Below are 18236 nucleotides of genomic sequence, written 5' to 3' on the forward strand. Positions count from 1 at the left end.
TTACTTATTTTAAAACTATATTGGATGGAAATGGAGAAATAATATATTTTTTCATTTTTTTTCTTTAAAATGTACAGAGAATAACATAATTACTTAAAAAAAAGGCTACCAACCAAAAAGCCTACTTTCTGGCAAAACAATTGATATAGACCATTTAGATGTGATAAGTAGCAATAAAGTTATTGGTGAATGAATGAAAGGAGAGATAAAATTTGAAAATTGCTCTGGTTTTAAGCAAAAAAAAAAAAAACCTGTGGTACTAAAGTCGGTAAAGATAAAATACAAACCATGGCATATCTAAAAAAAAAGTTAATTTTAGTAATAGAGTTAATTAGAGTTTAATTAATACGTTTATTTTGATCTCTTGAACATTTTAACCCTTCATAAACCAATGCATTTATTTGCATGAAATCGTCATCAGGATCCTGTGTAAAAATGCTGCCATGTGCAAAAAACAAAGTAGACAAAATGTATCAGAACACTTATGGCCAAAACATTTCCCACACTCAATATAACTGATAAGCAGTGGCTTACACTGAAAACATTTCCCACACTTAGCACATGAATAGGGCTACTCAGCAGTGTGACATCTCTCATGTCTGACAAGGTGTGATTTCTGTATAAAATATTTCCCACACTCAGCACATGAATAGGGTTTTTCACCAGTGTGAGATCTTTCATGTGTGACGAGAGTTGATTTCTGTGCAAAACTTTTCCCACACTCAACACATGAATATGGCTTCTCAGCTGTGTGAGATCTCTCATGTGTGACAAGGTTTGCTTTTTGTGTAAAACATTTCCCACACTCAGCACATGAATAGGGCTTCTCACCAGTGTGAGATCTCTTATGGCTGACAAGATTTGTTCGTTTCCTAAAACATTTCCCACACTCAGAACATGAGAAAGGCTTCTCACCAGTGTGAGTTATCTCATGAGTGACAAGATATGCTTTACACCTAAAACATTTCCCACATGCAACACATGAATACGGCTTCTCACCAGTGTAGGGTCTGTGAGATCTCTCATGTGTGTAAAGGTTTGATGTACTACTAAAACATTTTCCACACTCAGAACATGAAAAGGGCTTCTCACCAGTGTGAGACCTCTTGTGTATAACAAGGTGCGATTTGTGAAGAAAACATTTCCCACACTCAGCACAGGAATAGGGCTTCTCACCAGTGTGAGACTTCTCATGTGTGGCAAGCTGTGATTTCTGTGCAAAACATTTCCCACATTCTGCACATGAATAGGGCTTCTCACCAGTGTGATATCTCTCATGTTTAACAAGGCTTAATTTCCATCCAAAACATTTCCCACATTCTGCACATGAATAGGGCTTCTCACTAGTGTGAGATCTCTCATGTAAAACAAGGTTTGCTTTCTTTATAAAACATTTCCCACACTCTGCACATGAATAAGGCTTCTCACCTGTGTGAGATCTCTTATGTGCAACAAGGATTGCTTTCTGTACAAAACATTTCCCACACTCAGCACATAAATAAGGCTTCTCACCAGTGTGAGATCTCTTATGTATAACAAGATTGGTTTTATGCCCAAAACATTTCCCACACTCACTACATGGATAGGGCTTCTCACCAGTGTGAGATCTCTCGTGACTGATAAGATTTGATTTCTGAACAAAACGTTTCCCACACTCAGCACATGAATAGGGCTTCTCACCAGTGTGAGATCTCTCGTGACTGATAAGATTTGATTTCTGAACAAAACGTTTCCCACACTCAGCACATGAATAGGGCTTCTCGCCAGTGTGAGATCTCTCATGTGTGACCAGCTGTGATCTCTTAACAAAACATTTCCCACACCAGGAACAGGAATGAGACCCTCCAGCAGGGGGAGAGCTGTGCTGAGTATGAGGCCCCTCAGGGTTAGACAGGTGAGGGGAGTCTGGGGGAATATTTGGGGTAACCAGGATATCTGCAGGAGACTCTTGTCCAGTGACATCATCATCCGTTGTACAGTCTGTGGATACAGAGAGAAGAGTCTCTGAGAGGTTCCTGATGCCGGGACTCCGCCCTGCAAATAGAGAAACATCATCACTTCCTGTTAGAGAATTCTGAGGGGAGGAACAATTATCATTAGGGATAGTCAGTGAGCTGCTGAGAATTCCACGTTGATGCAAAGTTTATATTAGAAATGGGCCAGATGCAGCAGCTGCATAACTTTGCATATAATTAGCATACAATTAGCCTAGAGCTGTCACTGATCATTACTAGTTGTTATCAGTCTGACAGGGAACTGCAGATGGTTGTGGCCAATCACATGACTATAACTTGGCCTTGCATACTAATATTATATAGCTTGAAATTCAGCCAATCAAATATTTCCTGACATATGTGATTTGCATACAATTTGCATTATATTTGCATACAATTACAGAGTTATTTGCATCTCATTGACTTCCCTACACATAAAGCATTGGCTATACATTGAAAAGCAGTAAGTTGTAGAGCTTGATGAGACAATGGAAGCAATGTGTTACTCCTGTGACAACAGACCTATATGTACTTATAGCAAGAGATCTGTGTTATGTTTGTAGAGCAATGTGGTGTCACTTACACATTCTTATTACCGCTGTATCCTCCTGTCACTCACATGCCCCTTGTAGAACAAAGTAGTCCGGCACCGCTGGCTGTATCTAAAGCGCCTTTAATAGCCCACAAGTGGCAGCAGTGACAGACTGCTGTTTTGGTTACACAACCTTTATTAAACTGCCTAGTAGCCATAAAACAAGTGACACCCATACACCTTTAAATACACCCTCCCTGTGATGGAGGGGTCCCAGAGCGGACCCGATAGAGAACTGAAGTCCCTATATGCAAATTATTATTTTAACTGAACTATGGCCACCAGTTATTAGCAAAGCCTAACTGGGTGTGTCAAAAAGGTCGCCCTATCACAGACTATATAGGCAATATAGATCCACCTGAGTGCGCCGATAAAGTCGCACCCAGCAAAACATGAAAATCAAAAATGAAAAAAAATCAAGGGACAAAAAGATGTCAGACATTCGGTGTCACAGTTGAAGGTGATGGCAATCGATGGAATACCCGACACTTGGAGGCTCAAATAAAGAAAACGCCTTACTTAAAAAGGGGGCCTTCTTGATCAGGAGATGAAATACCTGTGGGGCGGGGGGTTTGAATCATTGAAGTTTTTGTATATAATGTGCGTCCCTGACTTTAAGGAGTAGTTCATGTCTTCAATAACATATTGTGCTCTTTTTTCTAGATTATGCTTTTAATGTACACCAGCAGCGGACCAGGTAGGGAAACTACATATTTTTGTCCCTTAATTTTTTTCATTTTTGATTTTCATGTTTCGCTGGGTGCAACTTTATTGTCGCACTCTGGTGGATCTATATTGCCTATATAGTCTGAGATAGTGCGACCTTTTTGACGCACCCAGTTAAGCTTTGCTAATAACTGGTGGGCATAGTTTAGATTTATGTTTTTTATTTTTCCTATGATGCAATGTTTTCGTCGCATCTGTCTACAAAAGAGACATCGGGTGGCTTTTTAGAGGTACTGCATGTCTAAGCGCCGCCGGGTGTTCGCCCCGATGACATCAGCTCGCTGTACAATTCTGAGTTGACCCGGAAGTAGTCAGAGTGATGGCCGCATCGCTATGGGATGCGTGCTTGGAAGGGGAAACATGCCAGGCGGGCGTTCTTTGCACTAACAGGATCCTCCTGAGTAGGGGGCGGGGAGCCCGACCTCTACAGGTACTTGCCTCTTTTTTTTACCATTGGCTACTACTCTTTCATCCACGCCTAAATAATAATTTGTATATAGGGACTCTAGTTCTCTATCAGGTCCGCTCTAGGACCCCTCCCACACAGGGAGGGTGTATTTAAAGGTGTAAGGATGTCACTTGTTTTATGGCTACTAAGCAGTTTGATAAAGGTTGTGTAACCGAAACAGCAGTCTGTCACTGCTGCCACGTGTGGGCTATTAAAGGAGCTTTATATACAGCCAGCGGTGCCGGACTACTTTGTTCTACTTTGACGGTGCTCCCCAGAAGGCAATGGGGAGAAGCCCTGGCACGCTGCATTCGCTGATTGGATCGGTGCTCCCTTCCATCTGTCTGTGTACTCATATGCCCCTTGTAATGTACCTTTATGTCTCTCTTGTCCCCAATTGTGCAAATAAAGAAATTGTGACGTTGCACAACACTAAATTATAGGAGCTGCGAGATGGAGGAATTATCCATTTGTGTCATTGAGACACAGAACCGTGTGTGTGTGTGCGTGCGTGCATGCGTGCGTGCGTAAAAAATATAGACAAGTCTGTGTACAGTAATGTACAGTGACCTTTATCAGCTTATTACAGACCAGTAACACTAACACACCCCTACTGAGACCAATCTGTGTACAGTAATGTACAGTGACCATTATCAGCTTATTACAGGCCAGTAACACTATGTCACCCCCTACTGTGACCAATCTGTGTACAGTAATGTACAGTGACCATTATCAGCTTATTACAGGCCAGTAACACTATGTCACCCCTACTGTGACCAATCTGTGTACAGTAATGTACAGTGACCATTATCAGCTTATTACAGGCCGGTAACACTAAGTCACTCCTACTGTGACCAATCTGTGTACAGTAATGTACAGTGACCATTATCAGCTTATTACAGGTCAGTAACACTAAGTCACCCCTACTGTGACCAATCTGTGTACAGTAATGTACAGTGACCATTATCAGCTTATTACAGGCCGGTAACACTAAGTCACCCCTACTGTGACCAATCTGTGTACAGTAATGTACAGTGCCCATTATCAGCTTATTACAGGTCAGTAACACTAAGTCACCCCTACTGTGACCAATCTGTGTACAGTAATGTACAGTGACCATTATCAGCCTATTACAGGCCGGTAACACTAAGTCACCCCTACTGTGACCAATCTGTGTACAGTAATGTACAGTGCCCATTATCAGCTTATTACAGGCCAGTAACACTAAGTCACCCCTACTGTGACCAATCTGTGTACAGTAATGTACAGTGACCATTATCAGCTTATTACAGGCCGGTAACACTATGTCACCCCTACTGTGACCAATCTGTGTACAGTAATGTACAGTGACCATTATCAGCATATTACAGGCCAGTAACACTAAGGCACCCCTACTGTGACCAATCTGTGTACGGTAATGTACAGTGACCATTATCAGCTTATTACAGGCCGGTAACACTAAGTCACCCCTACTGTGACCAATCTGTGTACAGTAATGTACAGTGACCATTATCAGCTTATTACAGGCCGGTAACACTATGTCACCCCTACTGTGACCAATCTGTGTACAGTAATGTACAGTGACCATTATCAGCATATTACAGGCCAGTAACACTAAGGCACCCCTACTGTGACCAATCTGTGTACGGTAATGTACAGTGACCATTATCAGCTTATTACAGGCCGGTAACACTAAGTCACCCTTACTGTGACCAATCTGTGTACAGTAAAGTACAGTGACCATTATCTGCATATTACAGGCCAGTAACCTTATGTGTGATAGAACAGAACAGCACACTCCAAAGCAATCAGGTTGTCTGTACTGTTATTGTTAGTAAGCTGTCACCAAATACAATTGAGAAAGACAGTTTTAGGTAACAAACACATAACATGAGTACACAGCATAACCCCTAATGTGGCCAGTCTGTGAGCAGTGATACGGTCATAATGGCTAAAGATATTCAATATTTAATGTTGATTTCTCACCCTTTCTGCCCTGTATAAGCTCCTCATCTTTAGTTGTCCACATCATGTCACCCTCCTCCATAGACTTCTGATCACTCCTCACAGACGTCTCTTCTTCTTCCTCTTTCATTTTCCTCATCATGTCTCCCTCCTCCATAGACTGCTGATCACTCCTCACATATGTCTCTTGTTCTTCCTCTTTCATTGTCCTCATTATGTCACCCTCCTCTATAGACTGCTGATCACTCCTCACATATGTCTCTTCTTCTTCCTCTTTAATTGTCCCCATCATGTCATTCTTCTCCATAGACTGCTGATCACTCCTCACAGACGTCTCTTCTTCCTCTTTAATTGTCCTCATCATGTCATTCTTCTCCATAGACTGCTGATCACTCCTCACATACGTTTCTTCTTCTTCCTCTTTACTTGTCATCATCATGTCACCCTCCTCCATAGACTGCTGATCACTCCTCACATTCGTCTCTTCTTCTTCCTCTTTCATTGTCCTCATTATGTCACCCTCCTCTATAGACTGCTGATCACTCCTCACATATGTCTCTTCTTCTTCCTCTTTAATTGTCCCCATCATGTCACTCTTCTCCATAGACTGCTGATCACTCCTCACAAACGTCTCTTCTTCCTCTTTAATTGTCCTCATCATGTCATTCTTCTCCATAGACTGCTGATCACTCCTCACAGACGTCTCTTCTTCTTCCTCTTTACTTGTCATCATCATGTCACCCTCCTCCATAGACTGCTGATCACTCCTCACATTCGTCTCTTCTTCTTCCTCTTTCATTGTCCTCATTATGTCACCCTCCTCTATAGACTGCTGATCACTCCTCACATATGTCTCTTCTTCTTCCTCTTTAATTGTCCCCATCATGTCACTCTTCTCCATAGACTGCTGATCACTCCTCACAAACGTCTCTTCTTCCTCTTTAATTGTCCTCATCATGTCATTCTTCTCCATAGACTGCTGATCACTCCTCACATTCGTCTCTTCTTCTTCCTCTTTCATTGTCCTCATCATGTCACCCTCCTCTATAGACTGCTGATCACTCCTCACATACGTCTCTTCTTCTTCCTCTTTCATTGTCCTCACCATGTCACCCTCCTCTATAGACTGCTGATCACTCCTCACATACGTCTCTTGTTCATTGCGCTCAGATCTTAGTTCTAAAAAGAACAACAAATTATATCAGTAAGATATTAGTACTAATAAACAGAGAACATAAAACATAACTTTGGGTTGGAGATCTTCCATAGACCAGAGGTGCCCACACTTTTTAACAGGGCTGTGGAGTCGGTAAAAAAATCCACCGACTCCGACTCCTCAGTTTAGGATTCCACCGACTCCTCGACTCCGACTCCTCTAATTTGCATATTACAATCTTGTTGAATAAAAGTATGTAACATGAAATTTGTCTCTTAACTGCCAACGCTTAGGAATTTTAAAAGACAACTGAAGTGAGAAGGATATGGAGACTGCCATATTTATTCCCTTTAGACTAAAACTAGTCCTTGGTAAGAGTACTGGTAAAAGGTACAGACCGGAACAAAGAACATCAACCAGGCCCTAGGCAATGTAACTGTGGGTACATGTAAGAGTGATGTGCAGTTACTCTGGAGGGGAATAAGGAGATTCTTCCTGTAATTCACATTCTTCATGCACAATCTGAACCAGGTTTATGGGTGATAGACAAACACCTCTGTATTCAATGTGCACAACATTCTCAGTGGATTCCCTGCAGCTCTGTGGGGAGTGCATATGTAGAGTATAGTACTACTGTGTAACAAAGGAAACCTGAGACAGATGAAATTAAAGTTTTATACATACCTGGGGCTTCCTCCAGCCGCCTTCAGGATAATCAGTCCCTCGTTGTCCTCCTCCACCACCTGGATCTTCTGCTATGAGTCCAGGTACTTGAGCCAGTCAGGCGTAGTGCGCATAAACACACTCCGCTGCCAGGAGCATACTACACCTGTGCAGCACTATTGCGCAGGTGCAGAATGTTCCTGGCTGTGGGAGCGGCATGCGGCCGGACTGCGCTGACTGGCTGAATTACCAGGACTCATAGCAGAAGATCCAGGTGGTGGAGGACAGCGAGGGACTGAATAGCCTGAAGGGGGCTGGAGGAAGCCCCAGGTATGTATAAAACTTTTCTTTTCATCCTTCTCACGTACCATTTAATTCGTAGTCACCAAACCAAATTTTAACAACATATCAAATTATTTGATTTCATGAGCAATCAAATCAACTGTACTGCCGCAGTTGATTTATGTACATTTGCATAAATCAGAATCAATGCAGAATTATGTCCATCTCATTGACCATCTCTATTAGTGACACGGCTACACATCAGGCTTTATTCTTACAGCATAAATGTTATTTAGTATATATAAGAGATTCCTGTGTACACATCATATATACAGTCACAATCAGATATGTATATCTGACTTTAAAAATACGTGGACTGCTTTATTGAAGCAGCATAAGTAACTAATTTTGATTGATTTATTTCATTTTTGTGGACTAAGCACAGCTATTACTGTATGTATAAATGAAACGGTTTTTCAGGATGTAAAGTATGAAATTCCCAATTCAGTTCTTCTGCATGTAGTCGGTGATCGGGTACCCAGGGCCGGTCCTAGACTTTTTGCTGCCTGAGGCAAACTTGTGAGTATACGCCCCCCCCCCCCCCCATTTGGAATGATCACACAGCACTCCACAATTTTCACCCTTAGTATAGGTAGTTAGGTAGCCAGGTATAGGTGCCCCCTGTATAGGGTAGCCAGGTATAGTGTCAAGTAGGTGCTAGTCTGGGGGGGCCCTTGTGAGCAGGGCTGCTCAAATCCGGAAGACGATAGTTCTATCCGGATATCTCCCAGTTACCTGTGCAGGGTGGGCGGGGGGTCAATCTTACCTGTCTGACGTCTTCTTCGGTCCGTCCCTCGGCGCCTCCCACGATGCGGTCCAAGCGGCGGTCACGTGATCACAAACACTTTCTCCTTCCGGGTTGAAGGAGGAAGTGTTTGTAATCACGTGACGCACGTGGAGCGCATCGTGGGAGGTGCTGAGGGACGGACGAAGACGACGTCAGATAGGTAAAATTGACCCCCCCACCCACTCCGCACAGGTTTACTGGGAGATATCCGGATAGCAACTATCCAGGTATCTCCCAGAACCGGATTCGAGCAGCCCTACTTGTGAGATGCTGGAGTAATATTTAAATAGTGGCTGACCCTGTGGGGACCAGGTGGAGGGTGGCTGCCCTGGAACAGGGCCAGGAATGGCGGCCTGGCTGCCACAGGGCTGGTGGATCTGAGTCGTTGGTGGCAGAGCTGACAGTGGTCGCAATGTTAGTGCGGCTGAGAGTGATCAGAGCTGGTGGTGGCCATGATGTCCTGCGACAGAGAGAGGGGGGAGAGAGAGAGAAAGAGGGAGGGAGAGAGAAAGGGGAAGAGAGGGAGAGAGAGACACACAGAGAAAAAGAGAGGGAGAGAGACAGAGAGAGATAGAAAGGGGCAGAGAGGGGGAAGAGAGAGAGAGAGAGGGGGGGGAGAGGGGGAGAGAGAGAGGGGGGAGAGAGAGATAGGAGAAGGGGGAGAGAGAGGGGGGGGAAGAAAGAGAGGGGGGGAGAGAGAGAGGGGGGAGAGAGAGGGGGTGAGAGAGAGAGGGGGGAGAGAGAGGGGGTGAGAGAGAGAGGGGGGAGAGAGAGGGGGTGAGAGAGAGAGGGGTGAGAGAGAAGAGGGGGAGAGAGGGGGGGGAGAGAGGGGGGGAGAGAGAGGGGGGAGAGAGAGGGGGGGGGGAGAGAGAGAGGGAGGGGGGAGAGAGTAGAGAGAGAGAGGGGGAGAGAGGAGAGACACAGAGGGGGGTAGAGAGAGGGAGGGGAGAGAGAGAGAGAGAGAGAGAAAGAACGACTAAGGGAGAAACAAACAAACAAACACACACACCCACACACAAATACATACACCAAGGCAGACACAGAGAAAGAACAACTAAGGGAGACATCACAAGTCACATCACACACACCTCCTCCCCTGACACTTGCCCAGAATATCTGCAGTCTGCTGGCTTAGCTGCATCCTTTGATCTTCCGAGATGGTTTCCTACTGGCTCTGGCCTCATTCCCTCCTTGGCCCACGCAGCTCACTTCTCTTCCAGTGGCATGCTCTTGCTCCCCATCAGCCCCGCGCTCCATTCAAACACTAGTGGGCGGAGCTACAGTGGCTGAAACAGTGACTGAGGCTCTGGCGAGCAGGGGGCAGCGGCAGGTCATTTTACTGGCAGTGCTCTTCAAGACGGGCGGCAGGCAGCGTGACTCCAGTCACTTCCGGATTCTGCCTCCGCCCGCACCCGGCGCACACAATTATCGTGATGGCAGCTTAGCCATGCAGGACTCCCTCAGAGGCCGCATCTAGGGTGGCGGGCTGGCGTGCACAGCCTAGAGGGTCCCAGGGGTCCAGTCCAGACAGGAAAATGGGAGGCGGCAAAAGCCAGGTGCACTCACTTCCTCTTTCTGCCTGGTGCCACCCCCCCACATCCGCCGCCTGAGGAACCTGCCTCACTCCGCCTTATGGGCGGGCCGGCCTCTCCTCAGGACCGTACCCTCTTTAATGCACCAAATACTGTATGGAATTTCACACTCTGCGAGAGTCCAAGACCTCCTCAATCTCATAGTCAGGTTCACCATCTATCAGAACAGGGGGGGGGGGGGGGGAGTCCACACAAACAGCAGGCTTCAATAACGACACATGAAAAGATCTTACACCTCTCATGGTAGAGGGTAGAGCAATCCTGTATGTCACCTCATTGAGCTTTTCAGAAACTGAATATGGACCGATATATTTGGGTCCCAATTTTGCCGAGGGCTGCCTCAACGTTACATGACGCGTAGAGACCCATACCATATCCCCAGGAGCGAAGACCCACTCAGGAGAACACTTCCTATCCGCCTGCCTTTTTTGTGTTTGGAACGCTTTAGTCAAATTGCTTTTTACCAAAGACCATATCCTTTTCAAAGAGTCTTGCCACTGTTCCAATGCAGGGAAGGGCGAATTGTTCACATGAAAGGAGGAAAACTTTGGGGACCTCCATGTGACCACCTGGAATGGGGAAAATCCAGAGGAAGTGTTCTTCAGATTATTGTGGGCAAATTCTGCGAAAGGAAGAAACTTGACCCACTCGTGTTGAGAATCAGACACTAAAGGCCCATACACACGTCGGATTTTAGCGAACGACCCGTCGTTTGAACGTTCCGTCGTTTGGACGTTTCCACATCAAATCCGACGTGTGTACAGACTATCATTCGGGTGATAAGACTGGTTACCAGCGATCCGCCCAGCGGATCGTTGGTAACCAGTCTTATCACCCGAACGATAGTCTGTACACACGTCGGATTTGACGCGGAAACGTCCAAACGACGGAACGTTCAAACGACGGGTCGTTCGCTAAAATCCGACGTGTGTATGGGCCTATAGCAACGAAGAAACTGTTCTAATGACTGATTCATTCTTTCGGTTTGGCCATTAGTCTGAGGGTGGTAACCTGAGGAGAAGCACAGAGTTAAGCCCAACTGCTGACAAAATGCTCGCCAAAATTTTGAAATAAATTGTACCCCTGTCTAAAACCACATTCAGGGGTATCCCATGCAGCCGAAAAATGTGGGTGACAAACAAGTCTGCCAGTTCTTGAGCTGAGGGGAGTTTTTTCAGGGGCACAAAATGAACCATTTTACTGAAACGGTCCACTATCACCCAAATGACCGTCATCCCCTCAGAACTAGGAAGTTCCCCCACAAAGTCCATGAATATGTGGGTCCATGGCTCCGTAGGTACGGGTAAAGGTTGTAGTGTCCCTGAAGGAGCTTGCCTGGAAGCTTTGCTCTGAGCACAAACTGAGCAGGATAATACAAATTCTCTACAGTCATTTTTGAGAGTCGGCCACCACACACATCGGGACAAAAGCTCCTGGGTCCTGGCTATAGTTGGGTGCCCTGCATTCTTATGACTATGAAAGATTTGCAGGACCTGGAGGCGCAGGTGCAAAGGAACAAACAGAACACCATCTGGCTTTCCCTCTGGAGTATCAGTCTGGTAAGGCTGCAGAGTGGTAGTCAGATCCTCCATGGGTTCTGTGGCTGCTACCACTATGTGCTTTGGCAAGATTTTAACAGGGGGCGAGGGTCGGACCACCTCAGGTTCAAAGGAACGGGACAGTGCATCGGCCTTGATATTCTTATTACCAGGTTTGTAGGTGATTATGAACCTGAACCTGGAGAAGAAGAGTGCCCAACGAGCTTGTCTCGGGTTAAGCCTCTTTGCCCCTTCAATATACTCCAGATTCTTATGGTCTGTGTATACTGTAATGACATGCTCCGCCCCTTCCAGCCAGTGACGCCACTCCTCAAAGGCCATCTTGATGGCCAACAGTTCCCGGTTACCAATATCATAATTCTTTTCCGCAGATGAAAACTTGCGTGAAAAGAAAGCACACGGGTGTAACCGCCCCTGAATTCCTGAATGTTGAGACAACACAGCCTCCACACCTATCTCAGAGGCATCCACCTCCACAATAAAGGGACATGTTACGTCCACATGTCACAGGATAGGAGCTGAGCAAAAGAGCGTCTTTACTTGGGAAAAGGCTGCGCATGCCTCACTGGACCAATTAAAGGTATCTGCCCCGTTTTTTGGTTAAGTCAGTGAGAGGTGTCACTACAGTGGAGAACCCCTTGATGAATTTTCTATAATAATTGGCGAACCCCAAGAACCTTTGGAGAGCCTTTAACTCCACAGGTTGTGGCCATTCCAAGACTGCGGAAACCTTCTTGGGATCCATGGATAGACCATTAGTGGATAAAATGTAACCCAAAAAGGACACCTCTGAGACCTCGAATTAATATTTTTCCAACTTAGCATATAAACAACTCTGCCTGAGCTTTTCCAACACAAATCTGACATGCTGCCTGTGCTCTCTGAGGGTTCTAGAGAAAATTAAAATGTCATCAAGGTACACGACAACAAAACGTCCAAGAACCTCCCTGAAAATTTCATTAACCAATTCCTGGAACACTGCCGGAGCATTACACAATCCGAAGGGCATCACTAGGTACTCGTAGTGTCCATTGGATGTGTTAAAGGCCGTTTTCCATTCATCCCCCTGTCAGATGCGTATTAGATTATAAGCCCCCCTCAAATCCAGCTTGGAGAACACCTGAGCCTTGGAGACTTGAGAAAATAAATCGCCAATTAAAGGTAGTGGATAACGATTGGGGATGGTGATTTTGTTCAATGCCCTGTAGTCAATGCAGGGTCTGAGTCCACCATCCTTTTTCTGAACAAAAAAATGATCCGGCCCCAGCCGGTGACTTGGAAGGACAGATGAAACCTTTCTCCAAGTTCTCCCGGATATGATCTTTCATAGCCAGTTGTTCAGGGCCAGAAAGATTGTATAAATGTCCCTTGGGGGGCATGGTACCAGGTCTTAAATCAATGGGACAGTCAAAATCCCAATAAGGGGGAAGCTTATCAGCTGAGCGGGGACAAAACACATCAACATAGTCTGAATATGGAGGAGGAACACCTTCCACATGAATCTCAGATGAACACAGGGCCACTTTCTTTAAACAAGATTCTTTACAAGCTGGAGACCACGACAGTAATTGCCCAGAGTTCCAGTCTATCTGAGGTGAGTGTTGGCGCAACCAGGGTAAACCCAACACAATAGTAGAAGAGGACATCTTAAGTACATAGAATTGTATTTCCTCTTTATGCAGAACCCCCACCTGAAAGGTAAGGAGAGGAGTCTGGGAAAGGGGCTGTCTATTCTGCAGGGGAGAATCATTGATGGCGGTGACATAGATCTGCCTCTTCATGGATAGAATAGGAATATTCCAACTAGAGGCCAGATCAAAGTCGATAAAGTTTGCTGCAGAGCCTGAATCGATGAAGGCCTGCGTATCATGAACTTGATTCTCCCACATCACAGAACAGGGCACAAACATTTTAGAATTCTCAGGAGGTAAAACAAGTTCGCCCAGGGTAGCACCTCCAACTACACCTAGGCGGAGAAGTTTTCAGACTTCTTGCTACAATTCTGAACAAGATGTCCCTTCTCCCCACAGTATAATAATAACAGCCTCCGTAGAAGCGCATTGACAGCGCAAAACGGCCGTAAGGCTATCCTGTGCCCTGCACCCACCGCCAGCTCACAGCCTCCAGCAATATGGTATGTCTAACTTTTTGTTCTATATGAACTTCATTGATGTGTACCACTTATTTAAGATTAAACACAAATTGCCAGCAGTGCCGACTTTGTGCATCTCTTTACTTCCTCCCCACAGTATAAGCAGAGACCTCCTTCTCCTGATCTTTTCTGCCTCAGACAACTTGGAATGGCCTATTTAAATTGGCTCATCTGCACTAGACACACCAGAGGGAGAGGAAGGTACAGCTCTAGCAAAAGTACGTAATCTGCCCTGGTTATGATATCTGACCCTGCAATCTATTTTAATGGCTAACGCTATAGCCTCATCAAGGGTTTTGGGCTCAGGGTGGCTGATCATAACATCTGAGACTGACTCCGACAACCCTGAGAGGAAACAGTCCAATAAGGCGAAATGTTCCCATCTAGGAGGAGACTGCCCACTTTCTGAACTCCGAGGCGTAATCCTCCACTGTACCATTACCCTGACGTAATTTTTTCAGTTTTCTCTCGGCCGTAGCGGCTATATCCGGGTCATCATAGATGACAGCCATGGCTTTAAAAAAATCCTGCACAGAAGACAAGGCCTCATGGCCATCAGGCAAACTATAAGCCCATGTCTGGGAATCCTCATGTAACAAGGTTTTGATCAATGTCACTCTCTGAAGTTCAGTGCCTGATGATGTGGGTCTCATTTCAAAGTAAGACATACACCTGTTCCTGAAATCTGATTCATGACCTGAGAATCTTGCTGGGAGTGCCATTTTCGGTTCAACTACGGGAGGGGGAGGCAACTGTGCTGGAGGTGCTTGCAAATTGCACACCTTATCAGATAAGAGATTAATCTGAGCCTGTTGTAACGTCACAGTGGTATTTAACTGCTCCACAGCTGTAGTAAGAGCTAGCACCTGTGCACATAAATCCTCCATAGTGGTCATGGTCTGTTGTTATGTAACAATCAGTGGCGTAACAGATGATCAGATCGTGCTGTCAGAACCGTAGTCAGTATTTTATTCAGAGTGTGATCACAGGTGTATTGGTGCACAGTAATATCAGGAGTACGCCTAAAGTGATAGCCCTATTGGCTGGGGCTATCACTATGCAGAGAGTGGTCGTACAAGCAAGGTCGCCAACGGGTCGGTCAGTAACAGAACAAAATCGTCAGGCAATATCGTAGTCAAAATAACATGCCGAGGTTTGGCAGCAGATCAGAATAGCAAGGTACCGATATCGTGAGGCAGAAATCAGGGTCAGTAATCAGGCAGAGAATCGGCAACAGATCAGATAGGTACAGTACAGAATCAGGAGGCAGAGAGCGGAGTCAGAGGTTCAAGCTAGAGGTCATACACAGAATATCAATTACAATAATAATAATAATAATCCTAAGCTATGTGCGAATCCCCGGGGTCCTGCCGGATCAAACACACCAGGATCTGACTAAGGTCTGAGAGCTAGCACTGTGAAGTATTCGCAACAACAGACAAGGAGCAAATGAAAAGCAGGTCCTAATATACTAAGGACCACCAAGGTGCCGCCCAGAAAATCAGCGAGCAAGCAGTTCTCAGCTGACCGGCTTTCTGGGAGCATAAGTGCGGCGGCGATCCGCGCGCACGCAAGCCTGACGCTCGCCCACATTCTGCAAGAGACCGGACCTCCCTGATGCCGGCGGGAGGCCCGAAAATGCAGCGAGATCAGATGCGGAAGCGGCGGCTGCGCCGCTATCCGCATCATTAACAGCCGGCATGACACATCCTCTCTAGTCTTTGTGATGTGACTGAATTATTACTAGGAAGGTGAGATGCCAGCACTGGAGGGACATGGCTATATTCCATACACAGGATCTTCTCAAAAACTTAGCATATTGTGATAAAGTTCAGTATTTTCTGTAATGTACTGATAAACATTAGACTTTCATATATTTTAGATTCAAATACACACAACTGAAGTAGTTCAAGCCTTTTATTGTTTTAATATTGATGATTTTGGCATACAGCTCATGAAAACCCAAATTTCCTATCTCAAAAAATTAGCATATTTCATCCGACCAATAAAAGTAAAGTGTTTTTAAAACAAAAAAAGTCAACCTTCAAATAATTATGTTCAGTTATGCACTCAATACTTGGGAGGGAATCCTTTTGCAGAAATGACTGCTTCAATGCGGCGTGGCATGGAGGCAATCAGCCTGTGGCACTGCTCAGGTGTTATGAAGGCCCAGGATGCTTCGATAGCGGCCTTAAGCTCATCCAGAGTGTTGGGTCTTGAGTCTCTCAACTGTCTCTTCACAATATCCCACAGATTCTCTATGGGGTTCAGGTCAGGAGAGTTGGCAGGCCAATTGAGCACAGTAATACCATGGTCAGTAAACCATTTACCAGTGGTTTTGGCACTGTGAGCAGGTGCCAGGTCGTGCTGAAAAATGAAATCTTCATCTCCACAAAGCTTTTCAGCAGATGGAAGCATAAAGTGCTCCAAAATCTCCTGAAAGATAGCTGCATTGTCCCTGCCCTTGATAAAATACAGTGGACCAACACCAGCAGCTGACATGGCACCCCAGACCATCACTGACTGTGGGCACTTGACACTGGACTTCAGGCATTTTGGCATTTCTCTCTCCCCAGTCTTCCTCCAGACTCTGGCACCTTGATTTCCGAATGACATGTAAAAGTTGATTTCATCTGAAAAAAGTACTTTGGACCACTGAGCAACAGTCTAGTGCTGCTTCTCTGTAGCCCAGGTCAAGCGCTTCTGCCGCTGTTTCTGGTTCAAAAGTGGGTTCATGCTTCCATCTGCTGAAAAGCTTTATGGAGATGAAGATTTCATTTTTCAGCACGACCTGGAACCTACTCACAGTGCCAAAACCACTGGTAAATGGTTTACTGACCATGGTATTACTGTGCTCAATTGGCCTGCCAACTCTCCTGACCTGAACCCCATAGAGAATCTGTGGGATATTGTGAAGAGAAAGTTGAGAGATGCAAGACCCAACACTCTGGATGAGCTTAAGGCTGCTATCGAAGCATCCTGGGCCTCCATAACACCTGAGCAGTGCCACAGGCTGATTGCCTCCATGCCACGCCGCTTTGAAGCAGTCATTTCTGCAAAAGGATTCCCGACTAAGCATTGAGTGCATAACTGAACATAATTATTTGAAGGTTGACTTTTTTTGTTTTAAAAAACACCTTTCTTTTATTGGTCAGACGAAATATGCTAATTTTTTGAGATAGGAATTTGGGGTTTTCATGAGCTGTATGCCAAAATCATCAATATTAAAACAATAAAAGGCTTGAACTACTTCAGTTGTGTGTATTTGAATCTAAAATATATGAAAGTCTAATGTTTATCAGTACATTACAGAAAATAATGAACTTTATCACAATATGCTAATTTTTTGAGAAGATCCTGTACATCTTCTCTTGTCTCTGTGATGTGACTTATCACTAGGAAGGTGAGATGCCAGCACTGGAGGGACATGGCTATATTCCATATACATCTTCTCTTGTCTCTGTGATGTGAATTATTACTAGGAAGGTGAGATGCCAGCACTGGAGGGACATGGCTATATTCCATATACATCTTCTCTTGTCTCTGTGATGTGACTGAATTATTACTAGGAAGGTAAGATACCAGCACTGGGGGGACATGGCTATATTCCATATACATCTTCTCTTGTCCCTGTGATGTGACTGAATTATTACTAGGAAGGTATGATGCCAGCACTGGAGGGACATGGCTATATTCCATATACATCTTCTCTTGACTCTGTGATGTGAGTTATAACTAGGAAGGTGAGATGCCGGCACTGGAGGGACATGGCTATATTCCATATACATCTTCTCTTGTCTCTGTGATGTGACTTATCACTAGGAAGGTGAGATGCCAGCACTGGAGGGACATGGCTATATTCCATATACAGTGGAGGAAATAATTATTTGACCCCTCACTGATTTTGTAAGTTTGTCCAATGACAAAGAAATGAAAAGTCTCAGAACAGTATCATTTCAATGGTAGGTTTATTTTAACAGTGGCAGATAGCACATCAAAAGGAAAATCGAAAAAATAACCTTAAATAAAAGATAGCAACTGATTTGCATTTCATTGAGTGAAATAAGTTTTGAACCCCTACCAACCATTAAGAGTTCTGGCTCCCACAGAGTGGTTAGACACTTCTACTCAATTAGTCACCCTCATTAAGGACACCTGTCTTAACTAGTCACCTGTATAAAAGACACCTGTCCACAGAATCAATCAATCAAGTAGACTCAAAACTCTCCAACATGGGAAAGACCAAAGAGCTGTCCAAGG

At 45.0% G+C, this 18236-nt stretch overlaps 1 protein-coding gene across 1 annotated transcript in view; it reads right to left on the minus strand.

Annotated features, from left to right (window-relative positions):
• Positions 1-342: 342 nt before the first annotated feature.
• Positions 343-18236, minus strand: part of LOC137537162 (zinc finger protein 721-like) — a 68408-nt gene continuing 50514 nt past the window's right edge. The window contains exons 8-9 of the mRNA XM_068259284.1: positions 5747-6904; positions 343-2034 (exon numbers count right to left, since the gene is read on the minus strand). Of these exons, the coding sequence (XP_068115385.1) occupies positions 572-2034; positions 5747-6904 (2621 nt within the window). The 3' untranslated portion in view covers positions 343-571. The remainder of the gene's footprint in view (positions 2035-5746; positions 6905-18236) is intronic.

Source organism: Hyperolius riggenbachi, chromosome 10, assembly GCF_040937935.1.
Source record: "Hyperolius riggenbachi isolate aHypRig1 chromosome 10, aHypRig1.pri, whole genome shotgun sequence".
NCBI classification, from domain to species: domain Eukaryota; kingdom Metazoa; phylum Chordata; class Amphibia; order Anura; family Hyperoliidae; genus Hyperolius; species Hyperolius riggenbachi.